This window comes from Asterias amurensis, chromosome 15 (assembly GCF_032118995.1).
Source record: "Asterias amurensis chromosome 15, ASM3211899v1".
Classification (NCBI taxonomy): Eukaryota; Metazoa; Echinodermata; class Asteroidea; order Forcipulatida; family Asteriidae; genus Asterias; species Asterias amurensis.
This window is the reverse complement of record NC_092662.1, coordinates 17649684-17676454: the sequence shown is the minus strand read 5'-3', so window position 1 is coordinate 17676454 and position 26771 is coordinate 17649684. Positions and strand designations below refer to the sequence as shown.

At 39.5% G+C, this 26771-nt stretch overlaps 2 protein-coding genes and 1 long non-coding RNA gene across 8 annotated transcripts in view; 2 read left to right on the top strand and 1 right to left on the bottom strand.

The window, feature by feature from the left end:
* Positions 1–205: 205 nt before the first annotated feature.
* LOC139948498 (uncharacterized) lies at positions 206–23305 on the top strand. 6 transcript variants are annotated; one of them, XM_071946664.1, is made up of 15 exons: positions 206–348; positions 7489–7886; positions 9630–11133; positions 11769–11973; positions 12318–12575; positions 13525–13673; positions 14420–14472; positions 14987–15124; positions 15251–15318; positions 15753–16060; positions 16334–16539; positions 17103–19125; positions 19669–19794; positions 20514–20577; positions 21101–23305. In XM_071946664.1, exons 2-15 carry the CDS (start codon positions 7877–7879, stop codon positions 21236–21238), a joined length of 5250 nt encoding a protein of 1749 aa, XP_071802765.1. In that variant the 5' UTR covers positions 206–348; positions 7489–7876; the 3' UTR covers positions 21239–23305. The 6 variants fall into 6 exon arrangements, with proteins under 6 accessions (XP_071802765.1, XP_071802763.1, XP_071802762.1 ...); XM_071946662.1 differs by having other exon boundaries at positions 9607–11133; XM_071946661.1 differs by having other exon boundaries at positions 9417–11133.
* A 131-nt stretch (positions 23306–23436) lies between these two features.
* Positions 23437–26665, bottom strand: LOC139948500 (microsomal glutathione S-transferase 1-like). The gene is made up of 3 exons (XM_071946666.1): positions 26476–26665; positions 25200–25279; positions 23437–24647 (listed from the first exon to the last, which is right to left on the bottom strand). The coding sequence occupies exons 1-3, from the start codon at positions 26659–26661 to the stop codon at positions 24404–24406; spliced, it is 510 nt and encodes a 169-aa protein (XP_071802767.1). The 5' UTR covers positions 26662–26665; the 3' UTR covers positions 23437–24403.
* Positions 24551–26771, top strand: part of LOC139948501 (uncharacterized) — a 30908-nt gene continuing 28687 nt past the window's right edge. The window contains exon 1 of the long non-coding RNA XR_011787451.1: positions 24551–24653. This is a non-coding gene — a long non-coding RNA (uncharacterized lncRNA). The remainder of the gene's footprint in view (positions 24654–26771) is intronic.

Below are 26771 nucleotides of genomic sequence, written 5' to 3'. Positions count from 1 at the left end.
TTGTCTCAGCAGAATTAGGAATAATATACCACCGCTGTCACTTTCTCTCGCAACTCTAATCCAATCAAACCTTGTTTGGTTTTGCATTATCAGCCTAATCATGAATATTCATGTAGCTAGCAGCAGGTGCAGCGTTATTCAAGCGTTCATTTTGAACAACAGAGGGCGTAAAATCCTTTACTTTAAAAAAATGTGTTTTGTTGTCTACACCAGAGCGAGGTGTTCGAAGTTTAGAATGAAATGGAAGTTGCTACAAACATTACAAACTGTAAACATGGATGCATGAACTACTTCAAGTTACATCCCAAGACTGTGGTGAGGACGTAAATAGTCTCTCGGATATAGAAGGTATGTTTGCCTGGTTGTATTGTTTGTATAAAACAAGGAAAACATGAAATTCATGAACCTTACTATATTATTACTAAATTGATATTAACGTTACCCTCCTCCCAGACGGCGGGAGGAGGGTAACGTTCGTTATCGCAATCCCTACCTACATGTAGTACCTTCATGACCTTAGTCTAGTTTGAGATGTCGCTAGGCCCACGGATTATTTTTGTAGGCAAGTTAATCGTTTACCAACTTGGAATAGAACACGACTGACAACATAATTGCATTGGAGATAGGAAAACAAACGATACCAACAAATATCGTAGAGGCTTGTTCACTGGCATGCTATTGCTGGTTGTGAAATAGAGAATGACCATGATGGTGATGACTAAGGCTAGCCCCACTTTTGTGGCAAATTTCAGAGTTGGGCACAAAAGCGGGGCTATTTTTGTGTGAATGTGAATGTGCTGTGTACGGATTGTTGTAGGCACTTTACTGAACAAACTGTAGTTAGTAGACCTAGTTGCGATAACGTAACCCTCCTGCATGCTACGCTGTCGGCAGGAGGGTTAAGTTATTGCAACTATAGTAGACCCAGTAACTGGGGAGGGGCGCTGTACTCCTTTTAAAAAAATGTTATCATTATCGGATCGGTGAACTGGGCCGCTGTATTCCTTTTTTACCGATATTATGGCAAAATTTTGAAAAAAGGAGTACAGTTACTGGGTCTATACTGTACACACGTATGTCACATACATTGTCTAATCTAATCGTATAGTCACATCACACCAAGGGCCAGGCCCAATTTCATGGTTCTGCTTATGTGAATTAGTGCTTTACAGAATCAGGCAATTGCTATTAACAGGAAGCCTATTTTACAAATTTAGCGGTGAATTTCGGCTAGAGCAGAAACTTGGCGCTTGCCGTGCAAGCGGAGAGTGATCTTTTAAAGCTCAGAATTAGTAAGTGGTCAAAGTGGAGTATGAAATTGGGCCCAGCCCAGTACATTAATCTCTCCATCGACTACCTACATGTAGCCTATAGTACTCGTAGAAAAATAGAACTATATAAGGTTTGTTTCACTATCACCACGCAAACCGTGTAGTTCTCAAGGAGTGTACTACAACCCTCGATCCCTGTCATTGTTATTTGGACCTACATTGTGTACCTACCTACTGCTCCAAGTCCTTTTGAATCCTTCACATCACACCGTGGGCCAGGCCCGATTTCATGGCTCTGCTATCGATAATCAGTGGTGCTTTAGGAACAATACTGCTCAGTCACCTGCACGTGTCATATCCTGATATGTGGAGATTGTGCAGTATTTCACCAGAGCCAGGATAAGGATTTGGGACAAGTTGTGTAATAATAATTAGACTTTTGGGTCGATGTATGACATCACTTCGTGTCCAAGACACTTCGTACCCAAGTCACTTCGTACCCTTGAAGTCACATTGTCAATACGCTGGACTCCCTCCACTTCCCGGCCCAGATGCCAATTAGCATCAGGCATTTATTTTTTATTTTTTAAAAATACATTTACACATTTTTATTTCTGAGATTTTTCTGCCCAGTTTTCACTTACCTTTGCACAGTTGAGGAGAGAACAAGCTCTTTTTGGTTCAGTGTAACTTCATGAAAAATGTTTGAGCTGTCAATCACTCGATTTTGAAAATAGAAAATTACACCAATCAAGCTTGCACAAAATCGATTTTGTTTAACATGCTCTCCACAATGTGCAATGTGACAAAAAATCGGGGGGGGGGATTTCAGTGGGGGAAAATAATTGTTTTTTATTTGAACCCCCAACCTTTGCTATTCTAGGGCAGATCCAACTAACTATCTAACCATACATCGGTACGAATTAATGGTAAAACCAAATTGCTGTATCCCTGATGCAATACACCCAGTCCCCCAGTCTTTTGTTTTGTTACGTAACCCACTAATGATGTTGTAAGAATACTCACTCAGGACATGCTGTGTTTATGTTTAGATTGGTCAATAAGCCAATAGACTTGCCTACTATTAATCAAGGATGATTAACTCTGCGTTTTCATTTGTGCTATAAAAGATTTAATGGGTTAAATATAAATAGGGTTGATTAAGTCATGGAGGTATAAATTTACACATATTTACCACACAATTTTTTTAAATGACCACAAAATAGAAAGAGCCTTCAACCATAGAGCAACCAGCAAGGCATCTTGAGTAGTTTGGTGTACACATATAGAAAGGACTAGCCCACCTTTATTGGCTCTCTTAGTCTTAGTCTTATCATGAGTACCAATGTTAAAAGAGAGCCATAACAGCCCAACAAAGTTGGCTAAGTACAGGCTCTGGTGTTTTGATTTCTGGGCAACTACTGTACAAGGGCACCTCGGCATTTTCTCCTTTCTGACACTTCTATGAGGAAATTGTACTTTTTTTCCACAGAACTTGGGAAAGTTACCAAGTAGCCTGTACAGTGCTAACACACGGTGTGAATAAAAAGCCAAAATGAATATTCTTTATCCCTGATGCAAATTTAACATCTATTAGATTGCACATTTCTGTTCGAAAATTTTAAGGGGCAATGACCAAGAGCATGTAGTTTATTGCATTTGTTGCCTCCATGAAGCAGACCAAGTCTGGGCACAATTTCATACAGCTCCTTTTTTAAGCACAGAAATAACTAAGCCCAACAAAATTATGCTTATCAGAGTAATGTAACCAACCAAACTTCCATTTCGTGTAAAATTTGTGCCTAATCCTGCTCATTCTGCACCTAGCAGAAATTTGTCTTAAAGCCATTCTTGAAATCGGGCTCTGGTCATACATTAAAAAAAGAATGCCTTAGATTTCATAGATTGTATTTTCAAAGCAAATTGCCTACATTACATACGGTACATTTACAAAGAATGTAGGCCTAGTTGTGAAGAAAATGGTCTAGGCCTACATAAAATAATTGTAGTAAATATCGTAATGATAACAATATTCTACAAGTAATGACAACAGGCTACATAAAGCCTACGAATTCATAAAAATTACCAAGCAAGATTTAACTGACATGCAAAGTTACATATGAGCTTTAAATGATGAAAACAAATTCACTTCTCAAGTAGCAGAGAAGAAATATACCCAAACTTGGAGACCAAAAGATTTCTGTTTGTTTTTTGGACATGACCTGTTTTGCATAATTGGCTAATATAAAACGGGCTGCATTCAAAATCAAATCTGGTTGTGTGCAACAAAAAGGGCCATTCACCAGCGAGCTGAGTGCAGTGAGATTTAGTTTTGATTGACCAAACACTCTACTAGTCATTATTAATACCTACTCAAGTGTACTAAGCTTTCTCACTGTGGGGTCTCCATTCAATCATTGGCAAATATTGTCCATTGATGCTTCAAGGATATTGTAACGCAGGACATCTTTGATCAAACCAAAATTGTATGGAGCTCAAATTTTGGGCAATTGATCTCTATATCTTGAATTGAATTTGAAATTCTTGTTTTTCATAGATTTGAGAAAGTAGCAAGCTTTCATTTTTAAAAGGTATTGCATGAAAACAATCTGACAATGATTGTCTGTTTAAAACTTAAATTGAAGTATTTTCAGGATCTGTCCCTCAGCAGTGTACCATTTCACATCACATTTTTAATCGTCCATGGTGTACACATGTTTGAAAGGTTTTGTTTTCGTTTTGAAACAGCATCATCTGTCAGAAATGCAACAAATAATATATTTAGGTGTCTGAGTGCTGTATACAAAGTGACAATTGCAGTATAGTGGTACATAAAGTGGTTTTAATTCAGGGCATTTTATTGTGTGTATCAGATGGAAAGAATGCAAGCTCAAAGGTTTCTTAAATGTCATTTTAAAATAAACCTATATAATAAGATGGTACAAGGGAGTTATACTAAAAAGGAGTTGCGCCAAAAAAGAGTTGCGCTATGTATTTCTGCGCTTGTCCTGTAGCGTTATAAGCAAAGTATGGTGACTTATTGCATGCGCAGAATTCAACCGTACAGTCTAGGTATTAGAAGAGCCATGAAGTTGGCCCCAGGTTACCTGACAAAAGTATGTGTGATTCATACAGTGTAAATGTAGTGAAAGATTAGTTGTGGAAGTTATGTAGGCCTACACATGTGTATACGTGAGTGCCAGCATGCAAACCAACTCATGCATGGGGTCATAAAAAGATTGTCTATGGAATCTGGTTGCCATGGCAGTGAGATAAACTATTCCACAGCCCCAAGCGGGGTTGTGGTTTTAATAACCAGATATGTGGTTTAGACAAGGACATGTTGTTAGGGTTTGAGGTTTGGAAGTTTACAATGTGTTTCTTCCTGGAAATTATTCTGAAGCTGCTGAGGTACATGTAGGCCTTGGAATGATTCCCATTTCGAAAGTTTTGAGGCTTATAAAGTTCTTGCAAAAACTTGATAGGCTTTAGGGCCTAACTGGTTCTAAAGAAGAATTCAAATTGTTGAGATTTATGTGGTGTTTAGAAAAATAACTCAGCTGGAATGACTTTTCATGGTTCCATTGGTTGGAGCAATTTGAAAAAATTTAAATGTTTTGGTCCTTGGTTTATGCATGGAGGAAGTTCTTCCTCTATGGTTTATGATGGTTGTTGATCCAATGTCATGCAAAACACTTGACAGACTCAGACAAGTTTATGACAGTGTTGTCAGGCACAGCTACACAGCAACCCTCAACCTTGACAAGTTCTCTCAGCTTGAGATCAAATTGTCAAAGAACCAATTACTTCATTCAAACCCACTGCTTTATGAAGGTCATTATGGCAGTTATAAAGTGTGAATGAAAGGTACACCACCAGTCCAAATAGAGTCATTTTGGGCTGATCTGTTTACGATAGTGCACAAGGTTCCAGGTAAATTGTTTGTAATAGTGACTGAAGCAAAGCTTGTAGAAAGTCCTGCTCTAGTCACTATCACAAAGACAGAAAATGGGTGTTCTTTCTCCAGTCGTTAGTTCGCTTTGTAGTAATTCCTACATTGTTTGGACTCTGTGTAATCATCTTTCATGGTGGTGTTTAATACACAAAATAAATTTATTAGTAGTCATTCAGTGTGCACAAATTTATTTTTGCTACTCAAAATTGCTGAACGAAATCCTTCCATGTAATATTTTTATTATCTACAATTTTGTAGATTGACTTGATTTTAGTCTGAATAAGCCATCCCTGAAAAGACCATTAAGAACCCTAGCAACTGTCAACTTCATGACAGCTCTGTAGATTATCATTGCAGATAAAAGGGACTGTTCAAATACAATCCATTGTATAAGTTAGAATTCCAAAACTCTGGTCGAAAAATCAACGCGCCCATATACTTAGTCTGCTGTCCGATTAAAGACTATGAACTGTATGTGATGTTCTTAATATGTACAGTAGGATAGAATCAAAGAAAGCACTCAGTATTGGTGCTGTAGAGTGGGAAGCATGGAACAGATGGTGTGAGCATAGAGTGTACATGTAGGACCCAGCTCTATGGTGTGAGCATGGAGTCACCACACCAATGAGTTGAACATTGATAGTATTTTATGAAGGAGCTGCAACGAGGAGAAAATTGCCAATATCCCGTCAGGCAGCAGATGTCAAAGCGGTTATAGCGTGCCGCTTGGTTTGCCAGACTTGTGTGCCAGACTTGTCATAATATATTGTAAGGTGTTTGTTATGGTCTACTCTGCACACATGTGTTTGTACTATCCTAGTGTTGGAGACAATCTGAGCTCATGCGGAATGAATGTCAACCATTCTTTCAAGCTTTTCATTTTAAAGGGACAGTGCAAATTGGTTTGTGGGAGTAATTCCCCTTCTTTTACAACCCTCCTAATGCAGGTTCTACAAAATTCCTACCCCTGCAATTAGGGCCCAGATCCCCGCTCCACTTCTCCTAGCTGCGCTAATTACTATTGGACGATAGCAGGCGCTGATGGAAAACTCCACCCCAACATGGCGGGAAACGCCCTCTATCGGTGAAATAGTCGCAACATTTGTAGCGTTGAGTGAATGGGGCCTTTGGTACTGTACTACCATGATGGTACTACCAACCTTAGTACAGGTAGAGGTTGACCAACTCAATAAGAAAGTCTTGTACCAAGACTACAGCGTTGAGGTTGACCAACTCAACAAGAAAGTCTTGTACCAAGACTACAGCGTTGAGGTTGACCAACTCAACAAGAAAGTCTTGTACCAAGACTACAGCGTAGAGGTTGAGCAACTCAACAAGAAAGTCTTGTACCAAGACTACAGCTCCCTGTAATTGCTGACCTGTCTGTTCCATTTAATTATTTTTTTTTCAGCCAGTGGAATATAATGAGATTTGTTGCCTGTGAAATCAATCTTTAGGAACCAATGTATTACACTTTATACAGTGTTGTCCATATGGTGTAGAAACCAAAGTCCATGTTGACATCTTGCTGTTCGTTCAAAATTACATTACCTCAGCAGTCCTCACTGCCTCAGTGGTAGGAGAATGGGTCAGTTGAGCTTAGAGGTCAAAATGGTTCAAGTATTGAGACTAAATATACACTGTACTCAGGGTATCAATGAATGGTGAAGCACTGGTTATTTATAGGATGTGTCCACTAAAGATAGGAATGCCTGTGTGATATATCCCAGTCTTTAGAAAGGGGAAGTCAGCAAGTTTGATTATCAACTGCAACCTGGGTCTAATTCCATAGAGTGGCTTAAACACAAGAAGTAGCTAAGCACAAGAAAATTTTGCTTACTGGAATATTGTTACCAGCCAAAGTACCATGTCACATGTGCAATTTTGCGACTGGTATCCTGCTCATTTCTGCTAATACATGTAGCATTAAAAGTAATATTTTCTGCTTTTAATGAAATTGGGCCCTGGTGTGGCATTGACTGTTATTATATTATGTTATGGACAGAAATGTTGACGAGTGAGCATTTTTTTTATATGGGGCTAGTTTAAACTAAATTATTTGCATTCAATGTCTCTAAGCTTGCATTGACTTTGTTTCATTTGGTTAATTCTCTTGAAAATAATTGCGCATAAAGGAAGTTGTTTGGGGAAAACAGCTGTGTTGTATTTTAAATAAAAAGTTAAAATCTCCATTTCAAGAAAAAAAACAACCACAAAACCTCTTTGTGTGAAATGTTAATTTGCAGTTCTTTCTCTTTGCAGGAATGAAGTTTTTCATCATGTCGTGATGTGTTGATCATCCTTAAGTTTTATCGCCACATGGAGACAGCGTTTTTCTCAAGACATACAAACAGTTCCCAAACAGTCAATATCCCATGGATCATGAGGGACGTTGAGTGAGGTTTCTTCCCATGCCAAGTTGTCTGACACTGTGACTCTACTGTGGAGATTACATTCACTGTTCACTCCAATCATGCAATCAGGAAGGAAGTGAATAAGGGGGTCATGGATGTGCGTCGTAGGGCAAGCTGAACTGACAGTACCAGAGGATTGCAAGCAGCAAGTTAGAGACAATGAAGGCGTGTGCCGCAGGAACAACAAGGATTAACAAGACAAGAAGAATGTAGACGAAGATGGAGACAAGAAAGAAATGTTATTTGGTAAATATTACAGGATGAGCCATTGTTAAAAACCTTTGTAGCATGTTGTGACGACATATTCAATTGTTCCCAATCCAGTCTCATAATTCTTAATAAACAAACTTCTTGGCTTTTTGCTTCATTTTCCCTTCCCCACTCTGTTCTTTAGCCCTCACCTTGCTTGGCCTTATAGGGTTATTGTTAGGGAGGGGTGACTTTCCAAAAAAATAAAATAAAAAAATTGCTCATGGATTTTGAAGCTGCTGTAGTGCCAGACTGAAATTGGTGTACTGGGCCACTGAGGGTATTTTTGATTGAAAGTACACAGCAGTTCTGATTTGTATAATGTTATCTCCTCAGTAATGTTACTGTTTCCTGCTGTGTACAAGTTTTACAATTGTTCACTTCTTTGCAAGCTATTTGCTCCCACTGAAATAATTTCTGCCTGGTCATGCCTTGATACCGATTTAGCCTTGCAGATGAGCTTGTTGTGTCAGTAGTAGCTGTGACATGTGACTTGTACAAAGTAGTTACCTTTAACTAACCAGTGAACAAAATCACCAAACGCTGGTCCCATTTACAGGTCAAATTATTAGCATGTCCGATCTCGCTTGATGTTGTTAGAAATCATTCTGCTGTCAAAGGTTGTATGGAAACAAACTATTAATACTAGTGTTGAGTCACCCTCTATCTTAATTCATGTACATTGTACATACACAGGCTAACAACTTCTACATAAATGTTTAAAACAGAAAGCAGTATTGACTATGTGAAGTGTTTGAATGTTTTTTCCTGTTTTCCTATCCAAGCTCATCTAAATGTCATGTATCATGCAATGATAACCCCAGGATCGTAAAACTCTGCTCTGGCAACACCATCTGTTCGGAAATTCGATGCTGGCAGCCAGATACTTGAGTTATTTACCAGTGGGTGCTAGACAGCATAACTTTAAAGCTATTAGCATATTTTGCATAATATGCAAACACATTGAGGTGGCTTTATACAAATGGTCTAGTGTTTCAGTTTTAAAATCATTTAATTGCACTGATAATATTCAAAACTTGTTGAATTTAAAATATAAAAAAATTATCATAAAGCCAGACACTTTTCTTATATTATTTTCCCAAGTAAACTTTGAACCTGTGTTTATGATCTTAAAATTTTTTAATTCTAAATTGTAAACCCCCAAACAATTTGTTTAATTTGTGTGAGTGTGTTTAAAAGCAGTTAGAATCAGCGATCATAATACGAAGAGACACATGTACAGTTGTTTTTGTTAACATGGTCTTGCACAAAAACTAAACTAAAATTTCTCAGAAACATGCCCAAATGTCACTCACAAAACAGCAGGATGAAATAAAACCTTGCTTTGATCTAACCTTGTTTTGTTTGGCAGAATGCAAAGCCAGATGCGGCACTTGTCCCCAAAACTCAGTTTCAACATTGGTGCCCATTTTCCAAAAGTGACTTTGACATAAAAATGTAAATTATGCGTAAATTTGAAAGTTGCCATTTTTTTCTTCTTCTTCAGTTTATAACGAGATGAGCCAGATCACCACAACTTGAAGAAAATGCAAGAATAAAACAGCCATATTGAACAACATTTCATGGAGCAGCCGAACAAAACTCACCACCGAACTATATTAGAGTGCCGATTAGGAACAAAAGTTACAAAGCTTAAAGGAATCTTTTATATGTAAAAATTTGTTTTATATTTGATTGAAACGTAATGGACGATCAGTATTGGTATTATGAATGGTCAAGGCCACGATGATGATGCTAGGAGCCATGTTGGTAACACAGCCTCCTTTGAGGACCTGGAAGGCATGATGAGCAGCCAGTCTTTTGAGGGAGATGATCCTGATCTTCCCTTGGATGCCTTCTCAGGGCTCCAGCCGCCCAAGCTGAGTGTGCTCTCCCAAGATGAGAACCATAGCATCCTCCTTGGGGACTATCTCACTAATGAGTCTCTTGGGGAAATCCTACAGCTTGACGGAGAGCATGAAACAAGTGGCCTTCTGAACGATAGCGAATTACTGAACCATAGAGGGCAGTATGACTCCGGCAGCAACTTACCAAGCGAAGATGACTTCTCTGAAGATGGGCAGCATCTTGGGAATGGGTCTTCCACTGGGCTTTTACAGATGTACATGCAGGCCACCCCAAGGGCCGATACCTCTGTAGTGGACCTTAACTATGCATCAGACGGACTTAACGACGGATCTTTCGGGTACTCAGATGACGTTTTCAATCATCCTGAGCATTTTTACAAAAACAATAACGACGAGCACTACTTAGAGGGTTCTCCTCTAGAGCAATCAGATCAACACGAAAAAGCAGCTGAAATTTTTACGAAGTTTGAAGATGTTGACCATAGGAGGATGGCAAGTGGTTTTGAAAATGATAGGAGGTCCTCGTTAGAATCAGACATTCTCTCTGAGGGGACATCTATGGAACTTAACAAGACTGTAGTAACTGCTAATGGCTTTCATGAAAACCTCCAAGCAGGCGCAGCTGAAGAGAGTTATAGTGTTGATCCCACCGATGGTAAAGACAGTGATTCTGCAAGCATGAGTCTTGGTCAGTTTGTCCCAAATGCAGTCAATAGGAACCGCCTACCAAGACCAGCCTCTAAGCCTCTCAAGCGATCCACCCCTAAAACCAACGAAGATGAGGCATCGGAGCACAAGGGAACCCCTAAGGGGTCTTTGAGTGCGAGTATTCCTAGATCAGCTCGCTCATCAACCAGGAACTCTCCACGTGTCTCTGGTACCAGTTCTCAAAGGAGCCACAGGTCTCCAAGGTATTCCCAAAGATCGGAGGACCTTACTGATCGCTCGAGCCATCGACACTCAAATGGCACTGATAGTAGAAATCAAAGAAACTCTAGTAGCAGTAAGAGACCCAATGGTGTTCCGAGACTTAATCTCCGCAGAGACTCCGATGCCAGCAGTGTAAACATTAGTTTATCTTCCGATCCGTCCAAGTTTGACCTGTCCCTGAGGTTGCAAGAGGAGTCAAGAACTCGACGACATGCAGATGAGCTTGTTGGCCAGCTCCAGAAAAATTACGATGATTTACTTGGTAAATATGCTCAGGCCGAGAACACAATAGATCAGTTAAAGCTGGGAGCAAGAGTCAGTCTATACTCGGATGGTCCAGCACCAGGACAAAGCTTACAAGGATCATTCTCACCTGCTCAGAAGCCCGGTATGGTCAATTTCAACCAACCACAGCAGGCTACTGTCCACCACATCATGTCCTCCAGGTTAGTACATGTACTTGAAATGCCTTATCATTTATCTTCATAATGTCTGTCTAGGGTAGGGAATATATGCTGGATATAGACTGTGCAAGTCATTTGGACCCATTAAAGGCAGTGGACACTATTGGTAATTACGCAAAATAATAATTAGCCTGTCACTATATATAATATGCAAAAACACTACAAAACCAAAATATTGTGACATTTGACAAGTTAAAAAACTGCTAGCCAAAACCTATCATCTAAGTATCAAACTTAAGATTCATGTAAAAAGTCACTTTGAATACTTGGATAAATGGTTCTGATTTTTGGTTAGATGTACCATGGATACTACCTTGAAGCATTGGTTATGCAACCCTCGGTAGAGCCACACAATTAGTTGTACCATAAAATCATTCATACATTCATTGATGGCTTATTCATTAAAAATAATCATGGCAGCCAAAGGCTGAATTGCGGACATTTTGTACATCAAGTCAAAAAGATTATTTAAAGGAAAGTTAAATGCAGATAAAAAAGGAAAACCAGTAAAATTACATAAGGCACAATTATGAAGACAGAAAATTTAAAATTGCTTTTTAAAAAAGTCACCATCTGATACTAATTTATCTTCCTTTCCTTATTATTTCCTCTTCCAGTTCTCACACCTCAGGGGGCCCATTAGGAGGGCCACAAACCATCCAGACTGGCCACTCTACCATGGGTATCCAGACAAACAACAACAACATAGGGCCTTCAGGTACCAGTACGTTGGAGAAAGCAGAAAGAGGCGAGATTGGGTTCCCAGCAGAGGAAGGTGTACTTATGGCACTAGCCTTCCAAGCAAAAGGCCTTCAAGAACAGGTATTGTTACTACTTCAGTCTGATTTCAGGCCCAAATTTCATAGAGCTGTTTAGGCAGAGAATATTGCTTAACAACTTTCTGCTGAGCAGAAATGTGCAGGATACCAGTCACAAGTTGTACTTGTGACATGGTAGTTCGACTGGTAACCTTATTCTGGTAAGCGTAAGTTTATTATTATGAAATTGAATCCTGATTGTTTTTCCCTTGGACAAAAAAATAGCCTGAAAGCCTTTACCATGTTTACATGTAAGGTCAGCCCTTGTGCTCTAATTATCTAAATTCTCAAAGCTTGTCTTCTTATTAACACGTTGTCTGGATTTGTTTGAATGTCTTTGCATCACAGGTCGACTCCTTTGGAATGTTACTCCAAGGCAATCAGATCGAACCTTCTGAGCAGAAAAACGTCTTGGACCGCCTCAAGTCTGATCAGGGGAAGCTAGAAGCAGAATACATGCATGCTAAGGAGGAACACAACGCCTTCCGTCGTAGGAACAGCCTGCTGAGTGGAGGAGGGGACATGACCTTTGACCCAGACAGAGCCATAGAGGGTGAAATCTTTCAACTTGGTATGAAACTGGAGGATGTTGCAGAAATAGTTCAGGTGAGTTTGTGTGTAAAAGTAGAAAATAGAATTACAAGGTGTAGTTTAAGAGTTCCTTCTAGCATTTTATGGAATCAATATTTAGTTGGTAATATATTCCACATTTGACTGCCTGTTTCCACTGGTTTTACTTGGATTAGGAGCAAAAGCTGAGTATTTTATTTTGAGCTTTTATCTAGAATGGACCTAAGAGTGCCTTATTGTTTTCTTACTGAAAACAAAAACCTTCTCATCATCGCCAAGGCAAAGCATTCCTGAAAAACATCTCCTGATTCATATTTTTCAGAAGGGCAAACTTGATTGAAATGTACGCTTCCACGTTGATGTAGTTATGATGTCATATACAATATTTTTGAAATGCTTAAAGGGTCTATGTACTTTTGTAGGACAAAAACACAATGTCCACAGATTTATGTTAGCAAAAACCAATTCTGTAATGTTCCTTTACAATGCAACAAAACAAGCTTGTGTACTTTAAAGAAACTGGACACCTTTGGTAATTGTCAAAGACCAGTCTTCTCACTTGGTGTATCTCAACATATGCACAAAAAACGAACCTGTGAAAATTTGAGCTCAATTTATAGCTGATTTATATTCACACATAAAACAACTGACTGGGTAAAATGTTAAAAGATTTTGGGTTTGAACTAAAAAAAAATTGACAAGAGTGGGATATGAAACCTCTGTATTAACATGCAGGCGCTCTACCAACTTAGCTATTTAGCCCTATGTTGGCATGCGCAATTTGAACACAGCTCAATGGTAGAAAACATAAAATCTTATATTTTATGGAGATTGTACCTTCAAGGTGACATCAAGTGAGGCTATGATGACGTCGTCATGATGTCACCTCAAATTTTAATGTGATTGCCTATTAAATGAAAAAAAACCCTAATGTGCTAGAATAGTTTGACCTTTAAAAATAATTCTTGATTTTTGCTGTTGATAGAATAACCTACGTAATAACCCGCTGCCAACGATCTCCCCGCCCCACCGACAACAATCTCAGGAATCAAGCAATGAAAGCAGAGAATTAGAGGAGCGACTTCACCAAGAACTGGAGCGAGAACTGGAGCGGCAGTTCCAAAAGAACTCCAGGTTAGTTCTTTTTTTGAAGTATGGTGAATTTGCTTTAATGTATTTTTTGCGATTGAAATTACATGTCCAATTTTACAAGATGTTTATTAACAATGTTTAGGAAATAATGTTCTACATTAGTTCTATAATAATATTGACAGTTCTGACTCAAATTTGAATCAATTTAGTTCAGACTTTTACCGGCATGCAACTTCTATATGTTGACCGGCTGATTTTGCTTGTGTCTTTTTTCTTAAATTTTAGTGCCATGAAAAAAACCTGAATAAACATTTTATTTAGAGGTTTATGTGCCATGCAGTTTCCCCTTTTAAGACTTTGTTTACAACTACCACAATAAAGTGGGGTTTATGGTAACATTATGTGAACATCTCTCTTTTGAGTAGTGTTGCTTCTGAAAAGAACCGTTGGTTGACAAGGTATTATCGCAAACCTCACCTAATTATACTCCCACTGTGCAAAGTTTCAAATCCTACTTTACTAGCAAGATGCATGTTGGGCTATTAGCAGTGCATAGGTTTTTTTTTTCACAATTGTTTATTATTTGTTTTTTGATGTTATCGTTTGGGGGCATTGGGAAGGTTTTAGAAAAGGGAATGCTTCTCATTTTGTTTAAGATGTTTAGGTTGGCATGGTACATGAACTCGTGCGTTCATTCTGATCCCAAGGTAGGGACAAGGTTTGGAGACAAGGTCCAAGAAAGTTATTAGGAATGAAGTTTCTCCCTGGCTTTAATTTGTTCCCTGCAGACACATTGAGGAGAGGAGCAGTCATGAAGATCAAGATCAAGATCAACAAGATGGTAGTAGACAATTCACTTTACAGTCTAGCTATTAATAATAATAATTATACAAAGCATTTATATAGCGCTATAAATGACAAAAAGAAAAACAAACGAACTAGGATTGGTTGGGGAACAGAAATGTCTTTAGGAGGCTTTTGAATACAAGCAACGAGATCGCTTCTCTCAAACCGGCGGGAAGCCATAAGAGGCAAGAACACCTTTTGGGTGCTTCCTCACACTCGATGCGCTCATTGTTTTATCACAAGGTTTGTGGAGCTGTATTTGAAATATAAGATGGAAACAGAGCACAAAGCACTACCTCCCCAACTTTATGAAGCAATCATGGTTAAGTGTCTTACTTACAGACACAAGTTATTCAAAGACAATGCACTGAATCTAAGCAAGCAAAACATTCTTGTAAAAGGAGGGTGTTTAGGTCGGACATTTTGCAGAGTAAAAATTTTTAAAATTCAAGAAGTTGGTTAGAATTTGCAATTTTTTTATTTTATTGATTGCCTTTTATTATACCCAGGTGTAGAACGTGAGGAGACCGATCAATCTCACCACAGTGGTTATTCTAGCAACTCACCACAAGCATCACAGGATAGTCACCATGGTGCCCCATCACTGTTTTCACCACCGCAACCCACCAGACAACCCCACGCCACAGGTTGGTCAAGTTTGGACATTTCATGGCCAAGTCTTTATTATGGATTCTTTGGCTAAATATTGAACTGTAACAGAAGAAGCCCCCATCCTTTGTACTAAAGTAATTTGACGATTTCTTTTTTTTCAGGAGATGACAGAAATTCCAGAAGAAATACGCCAGAAGATGTTTCAGGTGGAAAGAGGCACTCAAAACAGGTATAGGAAGATTGATGCATTTTCCAGCAGAGGCAAATCCAGTATGCCTCAGGATAAAACATTCTTTCCTGTGTGGGATTATTTTCATTCATTTTCATTCAAAAAGCACCGTTTTTTTTAGCCAGTTTAAATTGTTTTGTCAATGAAACGCCTAAATACAGACTTTAGACTTATAAATCTCATTGACAGAGGATCATAATTGGGGTGTTTTTTGTTGTATTTTTGCAATCAGACCAATTACCAAACCATTACCACAGGGACTCAGTGAAACCCACAATTCGCCACAGTGCTTGACCCATGTGGTGTGCTAACACCACTACAGTCAAATAAGCACAGAAACTCAAACGCCGGTTTTTTAATACCGCCATTGGAGAAGTATTTTGCCCGTTATTGTTTCCTCTGAAGCAACTTCTTTTGTGTTATCACTTCCGTAGAGTCAACTTCCAAGACCAAAGTCACTCACCAACACTACCAACAAGAACTTTGGTAAAGACCCCATCACCATCAGAAAGCCCAGCCTGAGGAACGAGCAGCATGGACCCTCGGACTTCCAACATTACCCTCTTGGACAGTCTGAGCACACCACTAGAGGAGATGGATCCAGACAGAAACTGCCAGAGAATGGTTTCATGTCACCAGAAGCAGACAGTGGATTTATGGGGTCGGAGAGCAGCCGACAATCCAATCAGAATGGTGGTGCTGGATACGATGGCAGGAACCAGCTCAGAAAGCCCAGAGAAAGGTGAGAGAAACTCGCTCAATATTCCTTCATTCATGGTACTCTTGAAAACACAGTCTAAAACACTTCAAAATGTGACTTTATACATGTTATAATGTCCTGGCTCGAGATATTCAAAGCTAGACTTAATATCAAACATAGTTTTGAAGGCCATTTTGTGCAGGTCACCTTTTAAAATTGATACCGTGATGTCAACATAAAATTTAGATTAGAAAATATTTATAGTTTAATATGTAGACCAAACCATGAAATGACCTTAATGTGTTTTCATTTCAGTGTCAGGCAAAGTCTGAGGTCAAGCAAGTTACCCCTGGGTCAGAGGTCACCACCACAGGTCATCCGGAGGTTACCAGGTGGAGACTGGGAGAGTCCGCAGTTCTCAGACTACGACATCAGTGAAAGGGATGAAGAAATAGAAGAGGAAAGTCTCCGTTCAAGTAGAGCTGTGAAGAAATCAACGGACAAGACTCCTCTTTTAAGAAGTTAGTTTTGTTTTCTGTTGAAACACTTGCTTAAGATTGTTAATCTCACGTTTGTTTTAGTCCAGAAGTGATGATACTTTTTGATATGAAGTGTGCATTAGCTTTTTTTGGTGACACAGACCTGTTGTTAGTTTTTGAAAGGGCAAGGGCAACAAAGCATTTCTCCTTGCACCCGCTAGCGCTACACTAAGTGAACTGAAACATTGCTGAACCTAGACCCAGTAACTGGGGCGCTGTACTCCTTTTTTCGAATTTTGACATTATCGGTCGTGTAAAGAGCACTCTTTGAGGAAATTGTAAATTTCTACTGGAGCACTTTAAGGGCACCAAGGCAATGACCAGGGGGCATGGAGGCAATCACCTTCATTGCCTCCCTGAAGTATCAGGACTGGTGACATTTCCAGACATTGAAACCAAACTTGGCCTGCAATTTTATGAAGTTACGAAAAAAACTTGGGAAGGGGAGGTTAGTGGGGATCTCTTTGGCAAGACAAATGTTGGCTCTTTTTTTATAGAAAATGATGAGTAAATGTTTTTACAAATGTGTAATTGATTAACTACAGGTACATCCCAGGCCAACAGAAGGTCATCAACTGAGAAACAAAAACCACGTCCTGCAGCCAATCCCACACCAGTTCACTCATCAGGTATCCAACAACGCAAGCAGCAACCAGGTCATCAGAACTCCAGAGACAGACAGCCACATCTGGAGAGACCCTCACATAGGCGAGAAACCCCACATAAAAGCCTCAGGAATCCTCACCCTGCTTGGACTCACTATCAGGATGGGTCACACCAAGAGCCTTCTTCAAACGCATCACCTAAAAAGAGTCAAAGCACCTCACGCTTGAGACTTGAGAATCCTGTTTCTAATCCAATCAAGAGCAGACCAATTTCAAGACAGCCATACATTCCCTCTGTGCCCCTTCAACCACGCAGGGTCTACGACTCGATGTCTGATGTCACTAGAAGCAGTGGAAAGAGTGAAGCCATCAGGGACCTTCAAGAGGAGATTGAAAGAATGAAGAGTCAGATGGAAAAGATGAACACCCTTGAGAAGACCACAAGACCTCTTGTGAAAGACACATATCCTAGGCGGCCTAGTGTCAGGAAGGATAGGTTAGACTCTGTCGGCTCCGATGTTGGCGAAAGACGGTCAGAAATTCTTGCTGCATTGCAAAATGAGATTGCCCACCTCCGTGATCAGATTCATGAACAGAATAAGTCTCCCCTTGGGGTCAATGATTCTCCTCTGTCAAGGGAATCTTTGAGAAGGACCCGTCGGGAACCTCGTCAGGAATCTCGTCAAGATGATTTTGAAGACCGAATAGTTACCGACTCTTTACCACCTCCAAGGAGTATATTAAGAGAGACTCTTAGGCAGCAATATCTTCCAAGAAGCTTTCCTGAGCCTAGGACACCAACGCAATCTACTCTACCAACAGGGTCCCCCTACCGACCCCGCTTACGGAACCAACCACCGCAGTTTGAGAGCACACCGTATAGGAGCAGTCCATCCTACATTCCTGAAACTTCTTCATACCCTGAGTCCCCATCTTGGGCTCGTCCATCTCTTCACCCATCTCATTTTGCTTCCCCATCAATGAGAGTTTCCCCAGGGTCACATTCTGCTTCCAGGTCAGAGCCATGCCCAATGTGCAGTGGGACTGGCGTGCACACTCACGGGGAATATTCTTATCCAGGTGATTTTGTGGGACCCTCAGTGACCGATCCTCCTCAAACTTCAGGATTAGGTCAATATGAACAAAGGAATCCTAGTGGGGCAAACCAGTTCCAAACCCAACCTGTTGTTAATTCAATTCCAGCCCGGGCATTCCAGAACGTCAATATCCCTCCGCAGTTACAGGCTAGTTCTGTCAATCCTCCTCACCAGGCCCACTCCAGGCAGTCGCCTTATAATCAACAACCATTTCCCAATCAGCAATATGTACTGAATCCACAGCCAGTATTCATCCCTCAGCCAATGTCAAATCCCACCCAACCAAGTCAACAAGCAGCTGGCCAGCAACCATTGATGGCTAACCAGCAACAGTCAGTGGCTTACCCGCAACCATCGGTGGCTAACCAGCAACAGCCAATGGCTTACCAGCAACCATCGGTGGCTAACCAGCAACAGCCAGTGGCTTACCCGCAACCATCGGTGGCTAACCACCAACAGCCAGTGGCTTACCAGCAACCATCGGTGGCTAACCAGCAACAGCCACTGGCTTACCCGCAACCATCGGTGGCTAACCAGCAACAGCCAGTGGCTTACCCACAACCATTGGTGGCTAACCAGCAACAGCCACTGGCTTACCCACAACCATCTGTGGCTAACCAGCAACAGCCACTGGCTAACCAGCAACCATCGGTGGCTAACCAACAACCCTCAGTTCAGTCCCACCAAGCTCCATCAGCGCAATCTGCATCCACACCAATCCCTTCTCAAGTCCACACTGTCTACACGCCAATGGGCAATGTGCCACTGGTTACCATTCCTGTTTATGCTGGTATACCAGGAACTACAATATCACAAAGCACCAGTGAAAAGAAGAAAACAAAAACGTCTGCCCAGAAACCCACCAGGTACGTATTTTGTTTATTTTATAAACAGATCCAGCATCTGTAGTTTTTTAACAGTAAAAGCGATCCCTTTATTATTAAGGCAGTCCCTCTGCATGCTGCCACTTCACAGGTTGTATCGTAAACTTTGGTGTGTTCCCTGGCTATATGGCAGTTACAGGCTGAATGGCTTCTGACTAGCACCCCCTCACAAAGATATCGACAAAATAGGGAGACCGCCAACATGTAGCGGTGTAGATAGCTCAGATGAAAGAGCACCTTCAAGTTTATCTGGAGGTTCCAGGTTCGAATCCCACTCTGGTCAATTTCTCTGGTCAATTATTAAATCGTTTTCCCAAGTCAGTTTCCCTTGTAGTTTTTTACTTGAAACGAGTCATGAGTTGAAAGTTGGCCAGTGACAGCATTGTTGAAGAAGAAAACAAAGTTGGATATATTGGGAGATGTCTGCCGAGAAATACTAACCCAGAATAAAAAAACGAAAATAACAACTAGAAAACTGCAAGAATTGTATTCAAGTAAACGAGCTCAACTGAATTATTTTCCCAGAGATCCTCAAGATGCAGGAGGCACCACCATATACATCACACCCACCAAGAGACGAGGCAGGTACTATGTCTTAGATGATGACGAGCTAGGTAGTACTGGAATGGAGGAAGAGTACTACTTCAGAAGGTACCTTCCATAATAATAATAATAACTAGTTCTTATACAGCGCATTTTAAAATAAACGTATTATTGTGCTTTACATTAGTGTCCTGATCATTGGGCCAATAACATTCTTTTTTAATCCGTCTCAGCTCCCTGGGGAGTGTACAGCCCCGAGCTGCTGTGGCGCTACAAAGGCTTTTTCAAACAAAATAACAATCTCTACCCTCGCAGTTACCCACTTATACTCCTGGGTGGAGAGAAGCAATTATACAGGGTGAGAAATTTCAGCTTTTCAAAGCTAATCTGGTGAAGAAAATCAGCTGTAATTTTTCCACAAGTAAAGAAATCGTACTCTTTGATCTACTTCTCTTGTTCTGAAAATATGTTCCTAAAATCTCTGTGAAATCTAAACCCCCAGGGGCTACAAAAAGGTGGACATGCCACCATTTCAATATCTTTCTAAAACTTGGATCCCAGTATCTTGCTAAAGGACACATGTGTCATGACTGGGATTCGAACCCAAACTCCGATGACTTAAATACCAGCACTTGAATTCGATGCTCTTAACCGCTTGGCCATGACACCCCTAGGATTGATTGGTTCTGAAGATAAAAACGGTCACTCTGACAATATTACACAGACCAAACAGTTTATTGCTTACGACCGCCAAAACGCATCCCAGAGTTTGTCACGATATGGACACAAATATTCACAAATTTGAGGGGTCTCTTTTCTCTATACAGGACTCCAAGGGGAAGTAGCTCCAAAGGTTCATCATTTATTAAGAGGAAATCAAGGGAGTCCAAGGTAAACAAATAAGTTTTCTTTTTTCTTTTTTTGTTTACCGTCCCTTTGCAAAAGGGCACCTTTTGAAGATCAAATTTATGGCCATGACTAGATCCCTAATATATTTAACCTGTAGAAGTTTAAGCTTCATTGAAAAAATTAAAATCACAGAGCACTGTTTTCAGGAGAGTCGGTAAATTCGTAGTACATGCGAAAATAATTTTCGTCTCACTGAGACGAAAGTTGTTTTGTGACATTGTTTTACTCATTTCTCAAAATTTACAGCACCTCAGCAAACAATACTTTAAGGGAAGCTTTCTACCCACATTATCTTTAAAGGGTGTAAAGTTTAATGTGAATCTGATGTAGATGCTTGTGCTTGTCTTTCAAAAAGTACCCAAACTCTTTTTTAAAGAAAATTCATCTAAAATTGTTACAGACTTCTATGATGTAGATAGATAGGTAACAAAATGTTATTGTCCCGCTAGAGGAACTTTTGACAGTCTAAAAACCAAGACATGAATGAATGATCTTTTTTCCGCAGCAGCATGCCTTTAATTCCAGCTTGAAAGAAGCCATAGATCTTGAAGATGCTTTGAAGATTGCAGACAAGCTAAATCGGTCGTCACATAGAATGCTGTCTACCGTACGAGCTGATGTTTCCAACTCGGACTTTCTCTAAAAAAATCACAAACGCAGAAATGTTTACGTAAATAAAGGAATTTATCCGAGTGGCCTTGATGTGAAATTATACTCAAAAATATATAATGCAATAATTAAAATCAATATCAAATATTTGTAAAATATTAACTTGTGTGCTGATTTGAGAAAAGGTTTGAAATTTTGGTTTGAAGTTTTATTTTGATTCGTCCATATATTAAAATGACCACCTCTTCAAGATTCATCTTAAGATGAGTTGTCAATATCACCATAGTGATTTGTATTGTGACATCACAATTTGCTTAGCAATTAAGATTAACTTGGTATGATTAATCTTATCTCTATTTGGAATCAACCTCTAAGCCTAGTGGAGGAGGCTTTGCGATACTTGTTGACCGTACAGTATACAAGGGCCCAATTTAATTAAGCCTGTAAGCACAGAAACTTGCTAAGCAAAGAAAAGTATTGCTTAACAGAAACAGGTTACCAGCCAAAATAACAGAAACAGGTTACCAGCCAAAATAACATGAACTTTACTTTGTTGTGACTGGTGCCCCACCAATTTTTTTCTCAGGATATAAATTTTCTAAGTAGCATTTTCTGCTTAATTGACAGCTTAATGAAATTGGGCCCTGGTCAGTTTCCATTGTTTATAGGTAGTTCTGAGCGTGCTTGACTTCCAACAACATAAGATTTAATCTGCTGCCACCTAGTGTTGCCAAAGGTCGCCCATTCCATGGCTGTGCGCTTTTAGCCTATTGATTCATGTGCTATAGATAAGTTGCAATAGACGCCATCTTTACGGGCAAATTGCATTTTGGCTTGCAGGCGCGTCAAGCGCTCGGTTTATTAAGGCAGCCACGCTGTGCTGCACGGCTGTGTGTTCCAAATTGCCGATTTACGTCATGTGGTCCAGGTGGCCGATTTACGTCATGTGGGAACTGTCTATACAGGGTTCAGTAAGCGTAGAGTTCTGCGGCAAGCAGAGCCATGACATTATGCCAAAATGGTCCTTCCTTTGTAGTAATTTGTTTTATAATTATGCAGCACACAATAAACTTTGTGTATTTTTGTTGTTTTTTATAGTAAAACAACACTTGGTAAATTGTACCTAAACTTCCATTTTCATGTGATATGTTGTGCCTTTTAAAGAACAAAGTAGGCCTAGTTGAAGTATGATTAGCTTCTTTCTCTGTATTAATGAACAAAAATTTCTATCATCAACCTGGCAGCAAGGGTATCTTAGAGTATATTTTAGTCACAAAAAGATGAGTATATTTTTTACTATCTCACTGTTAGAGGCTTAGAGTCATTTTTGAACAACTTATTGTTACTTTTATAGTAAGTAGTTAAATTAAATATCCTGTAAATATCTCCTGTGTAACGTGAAGACATCTTGAAAAGAACAAAATAATATGAACAAGTTTATTTGTTTTCCTTATAAGACTAACTAAGAATCTAGACATTGAAACTAGGACAAGATTCTGCACTAATTTTTGTCAGTCGTTAGTAGACTGGTCATATCCAATTTGGTAGCTACTACAGCTACGACAGTTACTAATGGACTCTGTCCGATACGTCAAAGTCTGATAACGGACAATCCAGTTGTAGCCATAACCATAGCCACCAATTTGTAGTTTGATTCATTGTGTGGCAATCTTTGTTGGGTTTCCTGCTCACACAATAATAATCACAATTCATCTCATTCCATTTAAAGGGACTAGACTATGTTCCATCCAGCCTTACGCTGTGTCTCAAACGCCGACTTTGGCTACAGCTACGGCTAGATCGGTGAGTTTGTCGTAGCTGTAGCCAAGTTGCCGTCTCAGACACGGTCTATGTTGGTGTAGAATGATAGGCAGAAAAACAAAATGGCTGCTCCATGATGAAGGTCTATTGGCCTACCAACCGTCCATAAACAAAATTCTCCGCAAGAGTTATACAGGGAAGCGTGGTTGTTAAGGTTAACTTAATTTTTTTTATACAATTTTTGCAATGTCTTAAAGTAATTTGCTTTTTTTTTTTTATGTTTCGGGTATTAACATTCATTTAAAAACTTATTTAAAATTAGTTTAGTTTCAACTTTGTTTATGCCATACAGAACACTAATTCAATGAAATATTTTGTATTTGTTGAAATTCAGTTTACAAATTTAATTAAGATTTTATTTACATTCCAAATGTATAAGTGGTTGTGTTTGATATGATTTGTATTTTACTAACTAACAATACCTTTCAGTTGTTTAAGTTAACAGTAATAAAGAATAAATTTCTTACATTTTTCTCAACAACCTGAGAGACAATAGTCTTTGTTTGATTGTAAAAGAACTATCATTTTTAAGGAGTTTAACTCGGACTACTAACATCCATATTGGAACTTTACAAACACTGACTTTCAAGGAAAATATCAAATTTAAATTACGAGTTTGATTTGAGTACATGCTGTTGATTCAGACTCTATGAAATTCGTGAAAGAAAGGTAACAATTAATCATTTTAGAACAAACTCCGTTTTGTAATTAATACCATATAACACCAAAACAACAGCATAAAGAAAAGGCGCATGCGAACTGCACTGGCGCAGCGACGGCTGTTGCTAAAGGCGTTTTGTACTTCAACTCATAATCTCAGGCAATTCGGAAACAGCCGTCGTCTAAAATGGCAGTTCATAAAACTAAAAAATCTCACCTAATTAAAATTATTGTAAACCTCAAATTAATACTTATGGATTCATAAAGAGCTAGACAATAATATTTCACTGTCTTTTGTTTATTTTAAAAAGGAAACTAGGGCCTTGACCTGATTCTTTTTTCAAAAACTTCATTTCATGACTCTGCAGTTTTGGGGCGAGGATGACCAACGTTCAAAATGGCGCCCTTTTTGAAAGTACACATTGTAACAGAATGTTGGGCGTGCAATCTTTTTTAAAACAGACGAAAGGACAGTCTTGAAGTTCCCATTGTTTTTACTGTGATTGTATGGTAGTATATCTAACATTCTTTTAATCGAGGATTGCTGATAGTTTATCAACACAGCGGATGACAGTGGATTTAAACTGTCTTTGAAACTAGGCCACTCTGTTGACAGACCACTCTCTAAAGCAACAAGACCCACACATGTGCCAAATTAACTTTTCGGGCCATTGTCTACATTAACTATGAGTCTCCAAGCTAGGCTAGTGTGTGTGTGTTACATTTGACCAGTTTTGAGAACGTTTATGGCCATTGAGACGATGGTGCACCAACCAACAAAGAAGCCTAGTGCCCGGGATGGCTGAGGTAGGGGAAGGAGATATGCCACGGTGTGGAAGAACCGAGACCCAACGAAGACGCGGAAGTACCAAGTCGCATTGTAAACAGTTGGGCCTGTCAGGACGTACAGGAGACCCACGATCAAGAACGGAGGGATATTCTCCATGTCATTGCGGTGACACCTATAGGTAAGAATTTCATTTATAATTGTGTTAGTATCCATGAATTCAAACAGAATTTACCCGGTCAGTTTCCCTTGTGGTGTTGGCCTTTATTACTTGACTAAACAAAATGAAAATAGCTAAACGAACAATTTCAACGCATTCCCATCAACGCATATACGTTCAATAGCCTAGCCTTTATATCTCAAGTTTATAGGCATGATTATAGCCAAGCTTAGAAAATCACAGCAAACCTAAGAATGATAGCAGAAGGTGCTATGTTTTGTTTTGTTTGTTTTGTTTGTTTGTTTTTTGTTTGTTTTTTGTTTTTGTTTTTTTGTTTTTTTTGTTTTTTTTGTTTTTTTTTGGGGGGGGGGGTGTCAGCATCCACCATCTATTCCCTTTCTAATGCTCCCGAGACAGGGGTGCGAATAGTCGAATAGTCTATACGACATTGGTGAGATATTTTCTCTGGCATAGCAAAGATTGTGGGTTCGAATCCTACCGTGAGTACATTATAATTACCTGTAGATTTGTTTGATATATTTTTTTCATTTAAAAGTATTGTTTTACCTTCTACCACGTTCAATATCTTCATCTCTTCTGAAGGCTTTTACTTTGTCGCCACGAACATCTTCGGGGTTTTGAACAACCTGAAAAAGGTGTGACAAGGGGGGGGGGGCGTGAAAATTAACGCTGCTAAAAACAATCTCAGGATCCGTGCAAGGTCATGATTGAGGATGCGACGCAAACATCCTTTCTAAATACGCTTGACCGCGGCTAGCCTTTCCAAATATTGTTTACAATCAATGGAAGCTCATTGTTTGATAGACCCTTACAACTTGTGTTTGTATTTCGAGAGATTGCTAACAAATTAATAATAATTGATTATCATGATACTTTGACTCATTGAAATATTTACTAATTTTAAGGAGGCCTACATGCATACAATCTGTACCCTACCTTTGACCATGTGTTGGTACCATGTGTTTAAATTACTTTTTTTGTTTTACTTGAGAGGCACTGTTTTTAGGGTGTGCGCTACCTACCCGAGAAACAATCAACACATCTAAGATTTCGAGTAAAACACACATTTTTTTGAATTAAATGTATGAAGGCCACGGAGGCCATGACCCATGTTACTCCTTGTCCTGAATGTTGCGCCCCTTCAACAATTTCCCATAGACTTAAAGATTTTCCAAATGGAATTGCCCTTCTGTAAAAATTAGAAATCAATGGGCTTGCCCCCTCCCAAAGATGAGATTCTAGGCTTGATAATCAAGGCGATTCTTAGTAAAAAATTTGCACAGAATCTAATTGACAGGGAGTTTAGTGTATGGGCTTTTAAGAGTTAAGTGGGAGTCCAGTGCTTCTAAGGACATTTAATTTTTCTTATTTAATGAACATTTAGTTTTCAAAGGAATTTTTAAGGAAATGTGAATAAGTGACTCGAAACAAGACTAGTGGGATTAGACCATGTTTTTGAGGAAAAGGTGCAATTGGGTTTTTAAAACACGTATTCGTGAGACCGGATAACTATTTCGAAAGTGCGCTGGCCTCTGTTCCATATCATGATCCGGCAACTAGATACTAGGTGAAAATATGATTATAAGGCTTTGGGGTGATTAGAAAAACTGATGCAATTTTAATTTGCCTCTATACTCTCAGAATAATGACATTTATTTTTTACTGTGGATGCACTGGGGGCGAGTTGGTGATCGTTGGGCGACTGGCAAGGAAGAAGTGATCAACATCATTTGGTTGATTATGGGGCTGCAATAAAATTACAAATCAGCTGCTGTGTGGACATAGCACAGGCTAATTAGTAGACCAATATAACAAAAACTACCTTTCTTCTAAGTCGATATTGAGAGACGTATATCGACATGAGCATCATTTTCACTGTCACTGCTGTGGCATACCAAGCATACAGACGAAACACCTCATTCTCGAATGATAATAAGGAAACTTGATCATCGGTCGACATTTTGGCAGAACTTCGACAACAAATGAGGCGTCTACACCGTACAACCATATAGCTCCACTACAACCAAACAGTAACTAAATGGGGATCTGTATGACCTCCTGAGATCAAAGTCAAACCCTTATCTTGTTTGATTTTTGTGCCCTTTTAAGTCCCGACTC